At 40.9% G+C, this 13564-nt stretch overlaps 2 protein-coding genes and 1 long non-coding RNA gene across 3 annotated transcripts; 2 read left to right on the top strand and 1 right to left on the bottom strand.

Moving 5' to 3' along the window:
• Nucleotides 1-944: 944 nt before the first annotated feature.
• On the top strand, nt 945-4665 carry LOC115228976. The gene is made up of 4 exons (XM_029799417.1): nt 945-1125; nt 3225-3349; nt 3945-4092; nt 4477-4665. Exons 1-4 carry the CDS (start codon nt 945-947, stop codon nt 4602-4604), a joined length of 582 nt encoding a protein of 193 aa, XP_029655277.1. The 3' UTR covers nt 4605-4665.
• A 4381-nt stretch (nt 4666-9046) lies between these two features.
• On the top strand, nt 9047-10213 carry LOC115228977. Its single transcript, XM_029799418.1, has one exon. The coding sequence runs from the start codon at nt 9047-9049 to the stop codon at nt 10211-10213; it is 1167 nt and encodes a 388-aa protein (XP_029655278.1).
• Nucleotides 10214-12401: 2188 nt separating this feature from the next.
• On the bottom strand, nt 12402-12908 carry LOC115228969. The gene is made up of 3 exons (XR_003883286.1): nt 12776-12908; nt 12599-12743; nt 12402-12532 (listed from the first exon to the last, which is right to left on the bottom strand). It is a non-coding gene; the product is annotated as an uncharacterized LOC115228969 (long non-coding RNA).
• Nucleotides 12909-13564: the final 656 nt, after the last annotated feature.

Consider the following 13564-nt stretch of genomic DNA (forward strand, 5'->3'; position numbering starts at 1 on the left):
TTATATGGATGCAAAAGTTGGAAAATGGGAAGAAGCTAATTTATGATGACATCTCATCTCGTTCTATCAAGACCCTTGGAAAATATCATAGGCCATCCACCACGTGGTATCCTTTTGAATAACAAACTTCTTGATTCTCTTGTGCCACCGGTCTATACTTCAGAGCAATCACTCAATAGGTATCTCCGTGTCCAGCTTGCACGACTTCGGTCGAGAAATCATCCACTCATTTTTAAAACACACCGCTCTCTCACCCTTGAAGACCTTTTTCCTGTCCTGGACTGCTTCACCTGTTACCACCTATTGGGATTCGGGATCTCTGTTTCTCACTACCTGATTGCAGCCGGCTTCTTACATGTTTGAGAAGCCGGGGTAAGTAACTATTGTGGCCTAACAAAACGTTTTTATGGACCTATCTACAAAAGATAACAAAAGAGAAACTACTAATAACGTAGACTATGTGGTCCATGGGCAGCTCGGAGTGCATGGATCTGTTACCCATTCTTCCAGTCTTGTGTCACATCCGGATTGCCTTGTTAATCTGTTATCGTTAGGGGCTATCATCGATCAAGTAACGCAGATGGACATAACCAAGGACATAATTAAGTAACGCGAATGAAGTGGTTAATGTCTCTGGAGAAAGATTCAAAAGGATACCATGTTGTAGACGGCCTATGATCATCCGGGCTTTTAACAAAAAGTTCCTTACGTCAAAGTCTGTGGCGAACCTGAAGCGCCTGACTAAGATGTCGGGAAAAAGTTCAACTTTCCAATGCAAAAGCTGAAATCTCTGATTTTAGAGAATTCTCAAATGAATTCTCTTTCCAGATTGAGGAAGTAAAGTGTATTCCTTGAAGTATGCAGACGCCGACCAGAAAAGTCCCATAACAACTACTTGAAAAAAGATATTTTCTGGAATAAATGGAATGATTCTCAAATACATCATGACCACTCCTTTTTTCAATTTGACTGATACCACCGACATTATCTATGCCGTACAGCTGACATACCAAGCTCTTAAAAAATACTCCTCTAAGAATAACAATTGGAAAGGAGACATGAAAGCAAACTTAAAGTGCAGTATTAACAGATTCATACGCTTATTGGCCAAAATGGAAATTCAAAGTTTGATGAGGCAACGAGGGATACCCAAGTGAATATGAATTTCTAAAGTCAAAGAGAGTATAATCTGCTTGCATTGGAGACGAAATAAAGATTGTCAAAAAAACTACGACTCAGTGAAGCAAGAAGAGAATTTCGTAAGCAAAATTGGTCCTTTGAACTCACTCGGCGACGTTTTTACCGAACATCAAATGATGGAAAAACGTCTGCAGAGTTCGTGTTTAACGAAAGCGAATGTCTTTCCTATTGGAAGAAAATATGGAGTAAACACGAGAGGGATGGCAGTACAGTGTTGATTAGCAAGAAAGTCACTGCAACAGAAAACACATTCGCTTTCAAAAACCACGGGGCCTCTATGTCTAATACAGAACCGCAACCTATTTTTTGACAATGCTGGAGAATTGTGCAGTCATTGTAACTCAGCCACAAAAACAGTTGATCACTTAGCGACAAGGTGTGGTCAAATGCTAAATGCGTGTAACATAAATCGATAATGAATATTATAAACAACTGCATACAAATAAAATTGGAGAATCTGCACACGAAAACAAAATCTACAGTAAAAATATAACCAGGTTAGAAAGAAACCTTCTAATTGAAATAAGATAAAGGACTGACAGGATCACATAAATTTAATTTTATTACAGGGATATTTTTATAATTTTTATAATAGTTAGCAGAATAATAATCACAAATTCTCTTTTTTATTGAACAGATAAATTTCTGCTTGACTTAGTTCAACAGACATTTTTTTAAAATTGATTTAAAAATTTTGAATCAAAAAATTTTTAGCAGGGTTCTCACATCAAATGATCCAAATAGTGTTTTATCACTTGTCGACTCAGGCATCGGAGAAAACAAAAATGGCGGATTCGAGAGAGTTTACTGTAATGTGTTAAAAATAATTAGGTTTTATTTAAAAAATATTAAAAAATAAATAATAAGTAATGAATTAAACATTCATTTGGGTTTTTTTTAACACATACAAAAATTAAGTAGAAATGCACTACACCATCCACGTCTCTATGAAGAGATGATAGGGAGTTTGCGGCTCTTTTTCACATTTATTGTGCAATGCCACCACGTCGTGGGTGAGACACGCGACATGTAGAGATTAAAAGAGACGCACTGACACCGGGATGACTTAATTAGACGATTACTATTCCTCTTTCCTGTGTTCTAGGGGTTAAATAATAATAACATACAAAAATTATTTTAAACTCTGGGGCATAAGATGACCTGGCAGTTCCCTCGGACGATCGCCTACGAGACTCTTTGGAAAAAATAAATCTCGTTAGAATCTTTGTCCAGGCCGACGAAAAAAGAAAACGATTCCGGGCCGATGATCCAGAATATGTCAACGACTATTGGTGCGAATAAATCTGATGGAGTTTAATTGATTTACGGCATGATATTTTTTAGGGTGTTTAATGACAGCGCCTCGTTGTCATCCTGTGCTCTTGATCGAAAAAAACAAAATATAAGGTAAAAATATTGGAAACAAACAATTGGATTCTAGTCGATAACGTGAAAAATACATATCAATGATTAAAACCGTCGACGAGGCGGCAAAAATATTCAGGAAAAAAATTAATGAAGAAAATTGCAGTTATTGAGGGGTACATACTGGAAAATTTAATTAATTCTATAATACAAACTACTCATTTTTCTGGACCTTATGAAGTTATTGTTATAAATAATGTTGTTTGGATTGATTTCTATCAACAAAGATGTTATTATTGTTATTTTTTTCATTTGAACAGCCAGGTTGTCTCAGCACTGGGTCTTCGTGGAGATCTATACCGATAACATTACTGGTTTCGAAAGTAAAAATGACTTCAGAAACAAGGCTTTAAATGTTTTAATTCAATTTTTTCAATCAACAATTAACTTTCAATCTAGTCAACAATTATAAATAACACGCTTTTGATGTTATACATGTCAACTCTAAATCAAGGCACTGACGTAAGTATTCAATCTGAATTAACCAACTATACTTGAATTCAACAATAGATATAATTGAGGGTGCGGTCTATACATTAAAAGCCAACAATTGTGGTTTGAAACACCTTTTCTATAAATAGAGATTCTTAAATCTCCAGAAATGGTTGAAAATGGCAAGCCAGAATACTCAATGTTTGATCTCTTCGAACTATCCGAAGAGGACACCGACAAACGGAAACTAAACTTGTTGTTTGGAGGTACACATTCATGTGATACTCCCAGTGTGCATTGGCGATGACCAAAAAGTCCACAAACTTGATGTCGTGAAACAAGTGTCTCTTACCCTTCTGAACAACCCGGACTTCTCCCATTCTTACTCAACGCTGGCCGGTCTCCCAGAATTGGCTCCCCTGGCCACCAAACTTGTATTTGGCGAAGATAAACAAGATTCGTCGAACGAGAGAGTAAGCCCAAAACATATTTGTAGATCCTCGCTTTCCAGTCATGCGGGGCAACGGGGGCCCTGTCATTGGGGGCTCGACTGCTGATCAAATCGAGAAAGAGAATATACATCCCACTTCAAACTTGGGGTATTCACTAGACTAACACTCAGAACAACACATGACTATTTTTGAGGATGCGGGTTTTGAGTTGTCCAGATATCGATACTACGACTCACAACAACAACGAGTCGACTTTGAAGGACTAATCCAAGACTTGGAGGTTTCCTTCACCAGTCCACGGTAGAACGCTGAGCAAAACTCGGTCGTCCTTCTTCACGCTTCGTGTCACAACCCCTCAGGAGGAGTCCTCTCGAATGATCAGTGGAGGCAAATCCTGCTTCTGTGCAAAGTGAGTTATGATTGTTTCGATTGAAGGGACGAGGACTGTTCCCCTTCTTTGATATTGCCTACCAGGGACTCGGACAGGACTTTGAGACTGATGCCTGGGCTATTCGACTGTTTCTCGAGGATGGAATGGAGTTTTTCACTTCCCAGACATTCTCCAAGAATTTTGGACTTTATGGCATGTCTTGGTGAGTGAGTAACACAGGGGAACGGGTCGGCTTTATTTTCGCGGTCATGGACAGTCTTGACACAAAGAGACAAGTCTTGTCACAATTGGAGTATTTTGCCGCCAATTCTTATCTCATGCCTCCGTCTTTTGGGGGGAAAATTGTGTACGAGATTTTAAAAGACGACGAATTGAGGACTCGATGGTAAGACTCGTTGAGTATTGTAGGATGGAAGAAGTTGCTAACTACAATTTGCGAGTGACCAGTATTCGGAGGGCGGTCAAGGACAAATTAGAAGCCAAATTGGAGGGAAGAAACTTTAATTTCCTTGTGGACAACGAAGGGTTGTTTGCCTACTTTAACTTTACTGGTAATTAACTACTGGGGACTCTAAGGGAATGAAGCACAAATTCTAAGAGAAAAGTATCACGTTTATGTTCTCCCAAATGGACGGGTTAATATGAGTGGACTGAGTACTTCGAATGTCGACTATTTTACTTCTGCCTTGGCCGATGTGCTCTAGCTCATCTGTTACTAAAAATCACTAACTTTTATTGAGCTTTGTTCAATAATCCCTTTATTAATAAAAAAACTAATTAACTAATTAATTTTCTAACTAATTCCAGAGCTTTTGAAGTGAGCAAAAGATGGGACTCCACGCACCTTCTTTCTTCCTCCTTTTCTCTGGCAATCCCAATTCACCCTCTTCACTACTGATAGAAGATTCAAGAATAGACCGGAACTATTCATTGGAGACAATCCTATTCCCTCTTTGCGTACCCAGAAGATCCTTGGCGTGGTTTTCGACTCCTTAATGACGTTCTCAAGTCACGTGGAGGAGGCCCTAGCTAAAGGTCTTCAGAGGTGGAACGTCTTGAAAGCTCTGTTAAAGAAGAGTCCCTTCCTCCTGAAAGATTGTGTCAGCAAGGTCTACCAACAAGTGATTGCCCCGACGGTTGAGTATGCCTGCTCAGCCTGGAGGTTTGAAAGCGGAACGTTTGAACTTACTCAGAAGGAAGATTATATGCTCCACACTGACACCTCAGTTGGCAGCCTTGCTTCTGAGGAGGCGATGCAGAAAAATGGACAGGGTTTCCTACGTTTCTGCAAGGAACTGGGAAACCCATTCAAGGAAAAGGTGGCCTATGCAGAGGAATTTCGGTCGGTTATAAAGAAATGCACTCCAATTGAGTTTCTCTGCAGAAGGAAGAGAAGGAGGAAGAGAAGGTTTCCGGGTTACGGTTGGGTCATCAAAAGATCATGTAAGGAGAGTAGGGCTGTTGTTGGAGGCAGGGATCACCTAATTAGTTAGTCCTGACCTATCTTTCTCGGTGATCTTGGAGTTAATAAATAATAACCTTTGAGAAAGTGCAATCCAGCGCCTCACGCTGACTAAGTTTCAGAAAAGGACTGAATCGCCAAGCATCAAACAAGACACTCTCCAGACTCCCCTTAAGAACTGTTGACTGCATAGAGACTTATCTACACCCAGCTGTCTTAGTACCCCTTGTGGTATTCAATGAACAGTCAATCCCATGTCATCACACACTGAGTGACATGGACATTTCTACACCACCTGAAAATGTATCTCTGTTCCTATACGCAGATGATATTACGATCACGTCATCAAACACGAATCCAACAACAGCATGTCGTAAGTTCAACCATTCATTGATACCCTGTATAACTGGATCACTCTAAACGGGCTATCCATATCACCAACCAAATCATCAGCCACTCTTCTAACAAGTAATACAAGAGAACACAATTTCACTTCGACAATAAGAATTACCAATATTCAAATTCCCCACACTAAAACAGTCAAAATACTCGGGATAACGTACGATATCTCTATCATTTCGCCAACACATTGAAAACCTGACTCACAAATGCAAAATGAATGCCCTCCGCTCACTCACCGGAACAGACTTTGAACAAAACAAGCAATGCTTAATACTCATATAGAAACAATACATTCTTTCAACATTGGACTACGCAGTCCATCATGGGCGCCTTTGCTGTCAAAAAGACTCGTTCAGAAGTTACAATCAATCCAAAACCAAGCACTCAAAATCATTACGGGTTCTATGAAGTCTACTCCGACAGAAAATCAACATGATCAAACTTGTAGACCATTTCGACATCTGTGGAACCCAATTCTTCGTCTCCGTGAGTATAATCAATTTCCATTTACTGCAAGCATTCTGCTGATTTCATAGCTTGCAGTGACTAATGCAGTACATTGATTATGACTTTTTGTAAAATGAGTCTGTAACGCAGATAAATTTTTTAGCAATTCATTTAGCTTTGAAACACGCATTGGACCTTCTTGGTTAATAAGCAACTTAATACCTTCGAAAGAACTGTATGATAGATGATTAGATTGATAATGCCTCTTTAGGTTGTATTCTTTCGGTATAGCGATAAAATTGTTACATATCAAACAATGTATTTTTCCATCAACCCTTGTGCAAAAATAGAGAAGTTCCCATTTATCTTGAAACACTCTCGGTTCATCTTTCAAGAACCGTTTCTTTTTTATTCCAGAAGAAGCACGTGATATTGAAAACACGATTTAAAAATACAATTAAAAATTTTAATTAAATGTAAAAAAATAAAAAATAATTTTTTGTATTTTATAACCATTAAATCAGACCGAACTTATTTTTACCAAATGAAGGACTGGTCCCTTGTAATAAACCCGGACAAAACGGAAAGAACTACCATATCCCGCCTGGGGACGAGAAACGAGGAGAAGTGGAGAACATGCAAAAAAGTTGGATCTCTCCTTGGGGACTCGGAGGACGTTATTCGAAGGAAAGTGCTGGCTGTTACATCCTTCAAAAAAATGTGGACGATCTGGATGAGGCGCAAGTACATAGGAACCCGCCTTCGAATTCGGCTGTACAACTCCTTTGTCGAACCAATCTTGCTTTACAACGCGGGGACCTGGGGCCTAACCGCTAAAGAATTGCATAATATATACCGCAATTCATTACATAATATCAAGTACTCCCATATCCGAACATTTAGAAACCTCCCCAAAATGCATAATATATACCGCAATTCATTACATAATCTTAAGTACTCCCATATCCTAACATCTATAGACCTTTCCAAATTTCATAATATATTAGGCTAATTCATTAAATAATCTCAAGTACTACCATATCCTGACATCTAGAGACCTGTCCAAATTGCATAATATATTACTGAATTCATTTCATAATCTCAAGTACACTATATCAAAATAGTTATAAACCTCCCCAAATTGCATAATATTTTAGGCAATTAATTAAATAATCTCTAGTACCCCGAAATCCTGACTTCTAGAGACCTGTCCAAATTGCATAATATATTACTCAATTAATTTCATAATCTCGAGTACACCATATCCAAAAATTTAAAAATTTTCCCAAATTGCATAGTATTTTAGGAAATTAATTAAATAATCTCTAGTACACCGATATCCTGACATCTAGGAACCTCCCAAAATTGCATAACATATTACTCAATTCATTTCATAATCTCAAGTACACCATATCAAAAAATTTATAAACCTCCCCAAATTGCATAATATAGGTAACCCGAACCTATTCAGGTAACCCGTGAGGACGGCTGGCGTACCGTGGGGAAACCCAAACGTGTCGCTTGTCGTCCAATTTCTAACAACTTAGGTTCTAGCAATTCGTCTTCGGAGATGGATCCGCCTCCGAAGAAGACCGCTCGCGCCGGGGGTAGAATTACTTTCGGCGTGGTAGCACGACTAGAGGTCTTTCCCACTTGTGGAAAGGCCTCAGTCGTTAAAATCTTAGGGATTTTGGACTCGATACAGCCGTCTAAGCGGTATCGAGTCCTGAAGAGGGAGCCCACCCAATTCCTGCTTGGGTGGGAGAAGTCTGAGGACTTTTCCAGTTTCGAAAGGGAGCTGGAAAAGTCCATCCCGTTCGGGCCTGGCATGCATCGGCTTGTCAGGTTCGAACGCAAGGTAGGGCAGGTAAGAGTCCTCCTCCTTGGGGTCCCCGGGACTTCGAGGATAACGACCTTTTAGAACACCTGCAGCTGGAGTACCCCAGTGCCTCTGCCATTGCACGCTTCAAGCAAGGTTACCGGCCTCTTGAAGTGGTGGAGGTCACGCTGGGATCTCCTGCTGAAGCCGAGCGCCTCATACTGCTGGGTACGAGGGTTGGCTACGTCAGGCTTCGTGCTGTCCGGACCCGCCCGAAAGCCACCCAATGCTTTCGGTGTCAGGGTTTCGGGCACATAAGCACAGGGTTTCAGGACACGAGGTGTCCTGAGAAGGCGAAGTGCCTGAACCTGCGGTGGGGAGCATGGTCGCAAGGCATGCCCCTCGCCACCTACGAAGAGGTACTGTGTCAACTGTGGTAAGTTAGGACACAGTGCCAACTTCAAAGGTTGCCCCAAGTTCAAGGAGGCAACCCGAAAGGTAGGTGCGGGTGTAATCTCGAAGGTAAGTCGCGCGGCTAGCGTCGCAGCCCCTGGGGCACAACAACCTGGTGTAGCAAATATGCTACATTGCAACATGGCTGAGGCCAAGAAGATCCTTGGCAAGGAACCGATATGATGCTCAACATTATATCGATGAACGCGCGCTCCTTGTCCGGTAAAGGAGACGCCGTTCAGAGGATGTTGGCCACCACGAGTGCGGACATTCTGGTGGTCAACGAAACGAAGGTAAAGGGGGGTCCGTACGTAGTTGATGGCTACAACTGTTGTCACATACCTTGGAAACAGGGGTCAATATGTGGCACGGGAACTAGCCTCTTCTACAAGCCGTACCTCGCCTTGCAAAGTTCAGGTATATGTTCTTGTAGCCTATGCGAATTCCTTCAAGTAAGGATTCGTATAGGTAACTTTACATTTTACCTAGAGGCGATGTATTCGAAAAACTTTACGGCGTGTTCCTGGCACGTACGGGAGTTCTTTGGAAAGCATCCGAAGGCGATGGTTGTTGGAGACCTGAATGCCAAGCACATAGAGCTTGGTTACAGGGTAACCAATGCGCATGGTTTGGCTCTGAAAACTCTGGTTGAAGACCTCGGGCTGGAAATCCGGACTTCAAGTGAGCCAAACCACATCGATTCGCGAGGCGGACGAGACTGGCTAGGGCTTGCTCTGGTCAGTCCTGGAATGCTAAATTGGGTTAGTAAAACAATTTTATTGCCCAATATTGGAAGCGACCATCTGCCTCTATTGCACGAACTCCGCGAACCAGTCCCTCAAAGGGTTCCGGGATACTTCAACCTCCGGTCGGGTTCTTGGGCCAACCTGGAGAGGTTCATGGCCAGCAGGTTGCCCTCACTTCTGGTGGGGAATACCTGTGCCAATATACGTGAGTTGGAGGCGTTAGATAATGGAATCAATGCTGCCCTGACTGATTATATGCGAGATAATTTCAAACAGAACTCAGTGCAGGGTCAGTCACATTCCACGCTCCCATACCGGGTCTTAAATAAAATTAAGTTTAAGCGCCGGCTATCCAGACTACGGGACGAATGCGTTTACGAGGAAAACCGTGTTTGGTTTCGAGGCTGGATTAGCCGGCTTCAGAGGGAGATCAGAAGAGAAATCCGCGAACTCGAAAGTTCACGGTGGGAGCGAGCCTGCAGACGCGTAGACGCCCGCTTCCCGGACTTCTGGAAACAGTTGAAGAGCTTGTCGGGGAGAGGGGTAGCAAATTCAGTGCGCCTTAAACGCTCTGATGAAACCCTTGTTTCGGACCCGGTTGAGGTGGCTGAAATATTTTCGACCCACCTCGATAACATCTCTGGAACTGAAGGAAGCCAGTTCGTGGAGACATCGTCCTTTGATACTGTCCAGCAGATGTTGTCGTGGGACAAGCGCTGCCAGCTGGGCATATCAAGGAACGATGCAAGCGACATTTCCGAAGCGGAGATTCTGGCAGCGATCTCCCGAAGTAAGAACACTGCGGCGGGTCTGGACCGGATCCCTATGGCTATCTTTAAGAAGGCCCTGCCGTTGTTGATCACGGCTTTACAGGTCTTGTTTAGCGGGAGCTTGCGACTTGGGATGATCCCCTCTAGATGGAAAGTGGCTGAGGTAATCCTTATCGGAAAACCCAGGATGCCTCATGATGTCCCTGGGGGATAAAGACTTATTTCCTTGCTTCCCGCTGTATCTAAAATTTTAGAAAGGATCATGCAACGAAGGCTCCTGGAGGAGCTGACGATGGTTGATGCCCTTCCTGAGTTCCAATGGGGCTTCAGGGAGGGTCGTTCGTGTGGAGACTGCTTATGGAAGGTGTCTTCTGAGATGAAGTGCGCCCTCCAGAAGAAGGAATGTGGTATGCTAGTTAGTCTTGACATTGAAAAGGCCTTCGACTCGGTGTGGCACGACGGCCTCTGGAACTCCCTCACCACGTGTGGGGTTTCTCCGTGTCTAAGACGCTGGCTATCGGGGTTCCTTGAATCTCGCGGACAGGTCGTGCGGCATCAGGGGGTCTTTTCTAAAGTCAGAACAGTCCTTCGCGGGGTCCCTCAGGGCTCTGTGCTGAGTCCCACGCTTTTTAATGTCTTTATGGCATCTGCGCCCATGCCAGTCAATGCTCGTACTGAAATGGTAATTTATGCAGACGACATCATCCTCTGGGATCACTCGATGAAACCTGAGTGTGCGTGTCGTAGGCTACAGGTTGCTGTGGATGGACTTGTAAACTGGTGTGGGAGTAGGGGTCTAAAGATGCGTGCGGATAAGTGCAGTGTTCTTAAAGTCTGTAAAAGGACGAGGGGTTAGACTAATTACGCCCCTAGGTTATTGCTGAACGGGTCAGCAATTGCTGCAGTTGATCGGATGACTTATTTGGGCGTGCTCTTTAAGCCGTCCGGTAAGTTTGATGATCACATTGCACGTACGAAAATGCGTGCAATGCAGCGATTAGGCGCGTTGCGTGCTTTCCGGCTGCGGAGAGGTGCTTGGCTACGTGTGTTTAACGCCATGGTGTTACCCGTGTTTACCTATGGCGTACATGCCTGGCACCTCTGTGAGGACCGAGAGAAGTACGTTGACGCGCTCAAGAAAGTTAGAAGACGAGCCATCCGGCTAGCCCATGGCTTAGGATGGCGAGTGGAGCTCACGGACACCCAGGAATTGTCCCTCAAAGGCCTCCCTAAAATCTTAGAAAAGATAATGTCTGGGTGGCAGGTAAGACGGTAAGTCTTAGTTTGCGGCTGAGAGGAGAGCGTGTGTGCGGGACTGAAAAGGCAGAAATGCTGAAGGTCTTAATTATACCCTCTACTAACAGCCTTTTATTTTAAAATAAAATTTTCGTTTCGTTTTTTTTCGTTTTTTCTCTGTGCCACATTCTTATCGGTGACTTTATGAATGATGTGTAATGGCGCATCAATCTTGGATTCCCAGAACCTGTCCAATACTCTAGAGCCAATGGAACTTATAATTGATATTTCGGTGTAAATTCGGAATTATCAATAACAGAAACATAAAAGAGTAGCAAAACAAACCAAAAATGCTTTTTAGAAACTCAAGAAAACTACAATTTACATATACCGTTTTGTTTTGGTGTGATTTTATCCGGTCCGAACAATTGTTTTTCTTCACAACTATCTTTTTCTATCTATTATTCGTCCCGATCTTATTTTTTCGCATGGCTGTCTCTTATCATATGAAGTCCAGTGGACTGCCGAGCTCATGGCCGAATGCAGATTTGATGGCAAATTGTCTAGTTTTTCGACTTTGGCGATTAGACGGCCACTTTTTTCCGTTTGATACCAGCCTTTCGATTCATACATTAGTAAAGGCTGCATCACTCTACTAAACATTTCTGTTGCAGATGAGGCTGGCGGGCAGCACCTATACAGAACGAGAGCCGCGTGTTTGACAGCCCTGACCTAGTAGTTTCCTACATGTAGAAAAAAACATTCTGAAATCATAACAGATTCTGTTTTAAGACAATTTATAATAGAATTGACGGAGGAAGAGCCAATTTAATATATATATCGCAAACAAACAAAAAATTGATGCCATTCTTTGTCTTAATGAATTTTTAGATTACAAAAAATAGGTCATTTCTCAAATGTTGATGTGTTTTTCTGTTTAATCTTTTGGTTATCAAATAAAAGAATTAGTATGAAAAATCGAAAAAATCATTTATGTAATTAATTTTACGTATTGTTTTCGTCATATTACGAAACGTCTAAAATAAAATTACCTCGAATTCTTACAAGACGTAACATCTTGAGGAATAACTCCAATTTCATGTTCATACAAATTACGAAATTCATGACTTTGCTCTATATATTAATAAATATGTAAATAAACTAACTATTCAATCTTTGATAAAGAATTTCATCAAAAATTTTTGTTACTTTCTCCAACATTTGAGTAATTAAATTTTTACACAACTTTCGAACGTCGTCGACAGAAAAACAGGGATCCTTTTTAATAAAGTCCTTCCTAAAAATACAATTATCCTAGATTTCTAAAAAAATAATTAAAAATTCAATTAATTAAAATTTGTACCAGCATGGGCATTGACAATGTGGTGTGAGAATATCCATATGGCAAATACACGTACAAGTATGATTTAAATTTCTTATTTGCTCACAAGAAGCTCGTCTCGCGATTACTTGCTTCATTGCAACATCTGTAAACAATTCAATTGATCCTTTAAATTTGTAAAAAAAGCTTTTCCTGTACCTGGTATTATTGATAAGACAGAGATAAATTCATCCTGACTTTCTCTAGATATTAATTTGCTTTCCGAAAAATGGCAAAAACGCTTGTTCAATTTTTTAAATTTATCATTTATTTTTTGAGATCCAATTTCTTCTAAATAAATTATGTATGATTAACAATATTAGAACCAGAACATCTCCTCTTGAATGCAGCACACTGCATGTAAAACTAAATATTTTGCGTTTATTTAAATATTTAAATCTATAAACAAATTAAAATCAAATAATATTAAAATCAAAAAATTTTGATTCGTAGTTAAAGTTAAAATTCAACAGAAAGCTTTTAGAGTCAAGATTATTTTTTATGTTATAAATAGGGCAACCGGAAAGTTGCTCTTAAAAATGTAAAAAATTGACCTTAAAAGTCAACTAAATTGCTTTAAAAATAAAAAAAGTTGACATAATATGCATAAAAGTTGCCCTAAGAAACAGAAATTATTTATTAAAGCACAACATTGAATAATATTTAACATTTTCAGGTAGGAAATTCTATCTTTGGTTAAAATTTTGTGAAGAATAGAAAATGATCTTTCTACTTCACACGATGTTGCCGGGCAATCCAATAATAATGCGTGGTGAAATGGAGTAATTGGTAGCTTAGATCAGCGGTTCTCAAATGCGGCCCCGGGGCCGCATGTGGCCCCCAGGATTTTTTTTGCGGCCCCTCTAGAGTAACTAAATTTTTTAATTTTTTAATAATGTTTAAATTTAATTATTCATTCTTAAGGTTAAACATATCCATAATTGGTGA

The sequence above is a fragment of the Octopus sinensis genome, unplaced genomic scaffold, assembly GCF_006345805.1.
Source record: "Octopus sinensis unplaced genomic scaffold, ASM634580v1 Contig11541, whole genome shotgun sequence".
Taxonomy (NCBI): Eukaryota; Metazoa; Mollusca; class Cephalopoda; order Octopoda; family Octopodidae; genus Octopus; species Octopus sinensis.